Source organism: Melampsora larici-populina (genome assembly GCF_000204055.1).
Source record: "Melampsora larici-populina 98AG31 unplaced genomic scaffold MELLAscaffold_7, whole genome shotgun sequence".
In the NCBI taxonomy this organism is placed as follows: domain Eukaryota; kingdom Fungi; phylum Basidiomycota; class Pucciniomycetes; order Pucciniales; family Melampsoraceae; genus Melampsora; species Melampsora laricis-populina.
In genome coordinates, this window is record NW_006768771.1 from 1,655,986 (window position 1) to 1,664,773 (window position 8,788).

Genomic DNA, 8,788 nt, shown 5'->3' on the forward strand with positions numbered 1-8,788 from the left:
ATTTTCATTTTCTCTGAACTATCAACCTCCACGCGTCCGCCACCTTTCCAACGTTCCGCATCCCGCTACACCACCAAATGGCACAGCTATGTCCATCCAGATTCTGTTATAGAAATCCTTTATCATTAGGTAACGCCACTCTTCCTCCTTTGTGCAGGCTTGTCTGTAAGCTTTCTCCCAGTCGTATATTGCCATCAATAGGACTCCGTGAAAATGTTCTCTGAAGTATTGAATTACCGCATAGAAGTCGTCCCATGACGTGTCAAATTCATGTTTGTCTACCATTGAATTGACTGAAGGTATTTCCTCATCTCCTACCAGATAAGATAAATCATTTATCATCCGTAGGGAACCGTTGTTGTTAACTACGCTCCCCATCGGGTTTGTCCTGAAGAAACCCCATCTCCTATATACCTCTTCGTGTGAAAAAGGTCCAAATACTCTTCCTGCATTTTTCTCCTTCTGTAAGTTCCTCATTATTTTCTCCTTTACTGCTAGGGCTGGGCTATGGTTATCTGGTGTCCACCACCTCTTCTTTCCCAAATAGTGCTCCGGGATTCCTTGTGTAAACCCTTCTACCAAGCCTTCTATTACTCCTCCTACTTCTCTTTTGACTCCAAACTCTCTGGCCAATTCTCTCCACCTCTTAATGTTCATTTCACACCTTGCTTTCACTGGCCATTTTGTCAACCTCCGACATTCTACGTCTGTATCTTGTTTTCCTGTCTGATCATTGTTTCTTTCTTGCGTCTCTTCTCTCAACAACAAATCTGACTGTCTCTTCTTCCCAAGGACCTCCTCTGTCCTCTCAATTTGATCCTTTGTTGTCGCGCTCGACGGGTTTGTCAACGTTCTCACTTGTGACGATCTAGGAAGCGTTCAATGTCAAATTCAGGTGTGTCTCAGCAATGTTCCTCACTTCTCACAAGGCGCGCTCATCTCATCTAACACGGAATCTTATGAAAGGGCATATTTTTTCATTTCACAGCTGAAATTTGCAACTCCTCATATCTTTTTTCATGAAAAACGGGAACAAATAATAATTTAATTATGTCTCTACTTACTGTGTTCCTGCGCTATTCCCACTTACTCCGGCTTGCTTCGCCGCTTTCACTGCTTCAAAGGCCCCTGGGCCAAACTTTGGTACCATTACCCCGTTCACTACGGTTGTAGGACCTGAGGGTGCCCCACCTTGTGTACCTCCTCCTCTACTACCATTTCCCCTGCTAAAACCTCTGCCGCGTTTTCCTCTTCCTCTACCGCCATGATGATAATTTACACTTCCTGCTCCTTCTGCTGACTCTTGCTGGTGATTGCTATAATGACTATTCACTTCACCGAGGAATTGGCCGGTCGGAGTGTGCGATTGATTTCTCCCGCTTGGTGCTAAATGGGACAACATCCGGCCACCTGTCACTGCTGTGATTTGTTCATCTCCGTTTGATATCATATCCCAACCAACTTGAAACCTGCCCGTTGCCGGATTCACATTTTCCATTGCACCACCTATGATATACGGGTTATCAAAATATTGGTGATCTTTGTTCGCTTTCGAATCCGTTATCGCTTGCTCTACAAGCTCTTCGTTCCGAGTTCCGACATCCGACAATGAACCATCCTCTAGCGTATGACTGAACATGTTCGTTCTGTGAGTGATGTCGTACCTCAGTGCAGGAGCAAATGCGTCATGATTTTTTGCCTTGATATCTAACACTATTTTATAATGCTCTTCCAGTCTGCTAGCGATTTCTTCCTGTTGATATTTCAGCCGCCAATATTGGACATACAAATGGAACGGCGTTGACCACATCAAGAAACTCTGTCTCCATTCACTCGGCACTCTTAGTCCTACGTACGCCACCACGTCTGAGCAAGAAGAACTTTGTTTTCGCCAATTTGACATATGATTCTTGTCCGCTAGAAGCCATGCCGGTACAAAGATTGTGAGTGGTACGTAACCAAAGCAAGCTTTCATCCTATTATCCCAGTAAGGGGCTAGATCTATCAACCGGTGTGTTAACACTTTCCCGTGATTCATCTTCTTAGCCACTTTCGACAACTTCTCAGTACCGCACTCTTTTGCCTTCCTTTTCCCAGCACCTGGCTCTACATCTTCATCTTCCTCACTTGACGCATCTAACATCTTGATACCTCTTGGATCAGTTCCTATTCTTTTGCACCATTTGGTGTAAGCTTTATCAAGAATGTCATATCTGCCGGTGTTCCCCTTCCGGTAAAGTCTTGTTAACTCCGCAAGGTACCTTTCATGTTCCCTATCAATATGTGCGTTCTCAGCGACAAAATCTGCTTCATCTTCTACCGCCACCAAATCACACAACAAAAAAAAACACGTCTTTGTTAGCTATCCTGTAGCGTTATCACTTTCAACACGGCTCATCACTCCACTCGGCTCATCATCACAACACATCTTTTTACACATTTGCACTATCCACGTCTTATCTTTTGATCTTATGTCAAGATATTCAGGCCAGGGATATATTTCCCTATTCAAGCCAGAGACGTTTGCTCTATTCAAGCCGGAGATATATTTCTCCTATCAAGCCAGAAATATATTTCTCTATTCAAGCACCTTTCAACTTTCCACATCTATTGTAGGTCTTTCTTTCTTTCTTTTATCTAGCCATATTTCTCTGAGATCTGTTCCACCCGTGTGGTTGCAGTCTTTTCTCTCGATTGATGATTTTTCTTGAGGACATGATGAAATAAAGGGCGTGTGGGGGATATATGAAAAAGTGGGTGTCTGATATTACTCTTTGGAACTTACCTAATGAAATGATATCTTCATCTCCCTCATTCTCTTCCATGTCCTTATCTTCCACATCTCCTTCCTCTTCCTTCTCTTCCATCCTTCCAACACTTGCAATTTCTGACAATTCGCTTCCTTCTTCGTTTCCTTCCTGTTCTACTTCTTCTCTTGGTTCTCTGATTTTTCCTTTTGTTACACTTCTTGTTTTCCTGGTTGTTGCCGTTCCCCCTCTTCCTCTTCTGCTTCCTCTGCCTCTTCCTCTAGTTGCTTTGCTTGTTCCTCTGCCACGTTGACTTCCTTCTTCAAATTTTCCTTTTTCCTTTTCATGTTGAACTAAAATATTATTCACATCTTTGTTGAATGCTTGTGTTGATCCTTGATCTTGGCCGTCCATGTCTTCTTCTTTTTGAAAATGAAAACTTTGTTACTTCTTTTTGGAAGTCTTAGAACTTTAAGAATCATAAATTCTAGCTGAGGTGTATGAGCGTTGAGAGGTATACAGAATTGTGAAATTGAAAAATTTTCACGATTTGTATTATCTCTCTCTTTGGTGGGCCCGAGTATTTCCCGGCCCTGTGTTTTGGCTCATACACCGTTTTGTCTGTCCCGATGGACCTCACAGATGACGTCGTGCCTTTGGCCACCAGTGGCAATGCTGTGAAAAATAATATATAAATTGTGTAAGGTTGTGTAATTTTCAGGCACAACAACTGGGACTGGTCTCAGTTCATGATCGTGAACTGAACAGTACACAATCAGTCTGTTCATGATTGTGAACCTGTCCTGTTGCCTACGTGAAAGCTTCAATGACGTGGGTTCAGGGTCATTATGAAAAGGGCTACGTATTCCTATACACTGCTGTTCCCACCTTATCCTCACGTTTACCTCGCCAGAATGTCCGAAAAGTGTAAACAAGTACATGCATCCTTATCTTCTCATGAATTCACTGAAAACAGCCCTTCTACCCACTTTGAATCCGAAGTTGAAGCTGAATACGGCTCCGATGTTGTTATTGAATCTACTAAAAAGCCATATTCATCACAATCAGCTTTTGTAGATGTTCATTCCATGTGGCCTGACATCCCCAGAGGCTCTTTCAACAGGTCAGTGTTTCATGTTTCATAATCTAATGGCAATACGTAAAGACTCACTGATGATTGTTTTGTTTGAAGTTTCACTAATGGCAGTGCTGAGTATGCAAAACCCGCTCTTGAAGCCAAACCAGCCATTGGTGGTTCCGCGAGGTGAGTGCTGTAACTTGTTTTGATCTTCTTGACCTTTGTGTTTTGACGATTCTGACATGGATTTAAGCAGCGGATCAACCTTGATACATCGAGATTTTGGGGTACCTTCTCAAGGATCACAGTCAGTGAAACCGTCACACAAATCTCAAGCACCTCAACGTAGAATTCGAGCGATTCCAGCACATCGAGGACCGGTTGAACAGCCTACTTTACCAAAAATTGAAGAAGAGAATTCAGAAAAAGAAGAAAAGAAATCAAAAAAAGAAAAGAAGTCAAAAGAAGAAAAGAAATCAAAAAAAGAAAAGAAATCAAAAAAAGAAAAGAAATCAAAAAAAGAAAAGAAATCAAAAAAAGAAAAGAAATCAAAACGTAAAGCAACTGAACAGAGTGGATCGGGTAAGCATCAAAAACGTGAAGTATCTGAAATAAGTGCATCGGACAACCTAGCAGCCAAAGTTTGTCACCATCATGTTAATTTAGTGGTCCGGCTCAAACTGACTTGTTTCACTTGTAGACAAATAGTCCAATGAACCCCAAACGGCCCATGAGTCCATTCTTTGATTCACCCCCTCCGCTGGAGGATCGTGAACCCTGTCAAAATCTCAGGGTGAAAGAATCTTACAAATCAATGGCTGAACATGATACTATTGAAGAAGATTTAGATTTGAAAACAAATGAAGATGAAGATTCAGAAGAGAAGGAAGTGCGTGTTTGGGTTGGATATGAGATCTGGCAGGAGAAAGAACAAAAAGAAAAACGAGCTCCTTCAACATCAAAGCGCGGTCGAACTCAACCTACCAAACTGATCTATAAGAAAGTCACCAGTACACTTAAGAGTGTCCAATATCTCCATTCTTTTCTCATCAACCCTTTCAAGACCAATCCGCATGAGTTTAAAACTCTTGGGATGAAGGAGGTTGACCGATACATCACAGATCTCTCAATCTACCTAACTGATCCTGACCCTCCTAAAGAGCTCTCGTGGATTGTAACTGAACAAACTGACAAACAAGCTGGTCCTTTTTACAACATCGACGATGAAGATGAATGGAATACTTTCATTCAAATCATTCAAGATCTCGGCCCAACCCATTTTGTTAATCTTCTTTTGAAGATGCAAGATCCTTCACTTTTACGACAAGCCCGAGCTGAGATTGAAGCTCAAGAAGCTTCTATGAGAATCTACAAGATAAAAAAGATAAACAAATCAGCAAATCGGTCTAGTGAAATCAAACTCCCACCCCCTGGTTCGGAAAACGAGCACTCTTCACTTGCAGAAAAGATCCTAACTCAACACCAAAAAGGCAACAACTCAATATACTATGATCCATTGACACTGCGAAAATAATGTATTTTTCCAAGGTGAAAAATGATTGACATAAATGCACAAAATGATTAATAATGCAGAATTAATGCAGAAAAATGCAGAATTAATGCAGAATTAATGCATTTTTAATCATTTTGTGAAATAAATGTAATCATTTTTCACCTCGGAAAAATACATTATATTCACAGTGTGAATACCAACAATTACTTTCGAGTGACAAGTGAAAAAGCAAGGATATGGGCTGATATCATAGTTAGTTTCCAATTCTGCATTTCACTTGTCTATAACTTGTACTAACAACAATATTTTATCCAGATTGAAGACCGCCGAGCTGGTCGATTTGAAGTTGATTTGAAGAATCCACCTAAAACAGTAAACTTTTGTTGTTACCTGAATGGAATATCACCACTTGACGAGGTTCGGATGGCCAAGGAAAAAGCATCTCAGCCAGATCCTGTTCCGGTAGCTGCACCTGTATCTGCAGCTCCTACTCCAACTGCGACAACATCACACACCAGTTTGATTTTGGACACAGACAAGCGTCTTTTTATGAGTGTGTATTGCGGAAAATTTGAAAATTTCCTTTCCTTTGCACGCATCAAACCTGACGACAAAGAAACCCAAAACAAGCTTGAGATTCTGGCTTTTGATCACTGGACCGATCTCCAAGAAAATGAAGAGGAAGGATTTGGCTTGGATGCTTTAATTAAAGAAGGATTCTTACCTGCAACTGCAAGAAAACTAATCTCAGGTGCTAAGCGTTTTGGGGTCTGAGTGAGAGAATCCATTAAAAACAGTTTCTTTCAACCCATCCAGGTTTGATTGTAGTTAACAAGTCATAAACATCTTTTTCAAATCCTGCTCTCAGGAAACTCAGTGAAGGTTGCTGGACCTTGTGATCTTTTCTCATGTCATCCTGTATGCATCACTTACATGTTGTGCTCTAATAGTGACTCCCCCAAAAAATGTCCTTTGAAATAAAAAAACGCTTGTGATTTAAAATCAAAGGCAAAACATCGATGAAAAACTGTTTGGTATTTTTTCCTACAATGAGCTGCTTGGCTAGCAAAATTGAGCTGAAGGGTTGAAATGAAGTTTGATTGATATTTGGAAGGAAATGCCAAAAGTTTTGCAATGAAAAACACTTCTCAGATCAGTGTATGCTCCATAATTTTTGATAAAAACTACCTAAGTCAGACTACTTTTTTGCCTATGTGATTTATGATGCTTTCCTAAAGGCACATGTTTGAAGCTTCAGCTTGGCCGACATCCAATCATAACTAAAAAGCTATGAGGCACAGCAAAGCACCCCACTAGCAAAGACTACGGTGATGTAATGTCCTTCATTAGGAAGCCATCTCCAGTTATCTTTGCCCACAACGGGGTTTGAGCCAACAACCACTGCGAGTAGGGGGCAGACGAGATGACCATCTAACCACTAGCACTATATGCAAAGTGCTGACCCTGCGGATGCGGGGTCGAGGTGACGCCACACAAAACCCAAGGGGGGGGTCTTGCAAAAGCGGGGGGTCGATCTGGGGTCAGCGCGACCCCGCACCCGCGGCGTCACCACCCTGCATGTAGTGTAGGTAATTATGAACTATTAATTTAGAAAGACCTTGTGAGCATTCATGTTTGAGTAGAGTAAAGTACACATCTTTATTTTCCCAGTAAAGTACTTTAATTTACTAGTAGAGTTAAGTGGCAGTGTGATTTGTACTCAATCCAAATAATTATTTGTTTCCTAAACCTTCAGAATTGAGATTGAAAATTGATTTAAAACTGAAATTACCGCAATCTTGAGATCTCATTTCAGATTTTATTTGGAAGAAAAATACAACTTATACATTTACAATCTAGAAGAGGGATACAAAAACAAACAAACAGAAAACACAGTAGGACTGTTCTCAAATAAGACCAGGACCACTTCCACCTCCACTGATAGGCCGACAACCAGGACAAGATGAAGATCCATAGGTCTCTAAATAAGAATTGTGATGTCTTGATGATTGACAAGGATGATTGAATTGAGGGTTGTTTGTGAGTGAATTTGTAGATTGATTGAAGTGATTTTTTGGACTTGTTTGAGTTTCTTCGGTTGATGAGTTTTTGGTTGTAGATTGATCTAATAATAAATCAGGACTTGAAAAACTAGAATCTTCAATAGGTTGTTCTGACAGTTGATTTTGTTGTAGTTGTAGTTGTTGATGATGGGAAGGAAGAATAGTAGGAATTGGTTGATTTGAAGTTAAGCTTGGTGAATTCAAAGATGGAGGATTGGATAATTGAGATCTTGATGGATGATTAGATGAACACGGTGAAGGTGAATCAGATCGAGGTACTAGATCGTATGTAACTGTGATTTGATTTGTTGTTATTTTTTGATATTTGATTGAGTTATGAGAAAAATGAAGAGAGATAGAACATACTAGGCTTGTTACAAATAAACTGAGCCCTCATATAAGCTCCGAACCAACTTTGGTGTGATAACATCTTCAGTTGTCAGGTAAATAATCTCTTCTTCTTCTTCAGATGTGAAATCACCTATCAAGGCTCGAGTCCGACGTAAACAACTTTTGATCACTGAGAAAACCTTTTCAATTGGATTAAAATTGGGACTATAAGGTGCAAGGTATAACAATCGGACACCAAACTGTTCACAGAGATTCTCAATTTTCCCGCCGTGGTGGACGGGAGCATTGTCAAGTACTAAACAGCTGTTCACCTCGGGCCACGGATTCATCATTGGTAGCTAATGTATGCAATAAAAAAGAAACAAGTCAACAAACAATATCAAAGGACGAGATTTTTTTTTATAATTTCTTACCAGATATTCTTGAAGGTAGGTTTCAAAGTTCAATCTCTTGAAAGAGCCCTCCTTGACTTGTAGTGCAAGTAAACCGTCCAGCAAGATGTCTGGAAGTACAGTAAACCGATTAGAATTTGTAGGTCGTTGAAGCCGCTCAGTCCGTTGACCCTGAGTAGCCCAAGCATACTTACGACAGAGCCTTCGTTTTGCTATGGCACTCTTGTCTACAGTCGCCTCTGCGAGAACCGATACATGACAAAACCAATAATCATGCAAAACCGATACTTTTTTGAGCAAATAAATCTTCATTTTTAGTGAATTTTGCTCTGAGAAAACAGATACTCGGTGAAAACCGATAGCTTTGGACCCAATTTTTTGGGTATCGGTTTTCACAGAGGTGACTGTACCATAAACAAGGATGTGATAAGCTGGAAAGATAAGAACTTGAATGATGAAAGAAGAATACTTACCAATAAATACCAGACATTCTGGTTTAATGCCACCCACCTCATAAATATATTCACCACGCCGCATCGGTGATTGGTTGGGATGTACTGTCCGCGCTACTTTACGAGTAAGGACCAGACGGTCTCAAATTTTGATTGCAAGAGTAGATATTGAGATCGGGGTTTCAGTCCGAG

General features: G+C 40.7%; 1 protein-coding gene across 1 annotated transcript; it reads right to left on the bottom strand.

Moving 5' to 3' along the window:
• Positions 1-1,060: 1,060 nt before the first annotated feature.
• Positions 1,061-3,161, bottom strand: MELLADRAFT_103925 (uncharacterized protein; the record flags this gene model as incomplete). Its single annotated transcript, XM_007406888.1, has 3 exons — positions 1,061-1,325; positions 1,665-2,316; positions 2,786-3,161. 3 exons carry the CDS (start codon positions 3,159-3,161, stop codon positions 1,061-1,063), a joined length of 1,293 nt encoding a protein of 430 aa, XP_007406950.1.
• Positions 3,162-8,788: the final 5,627 nt, after the last annotated feature.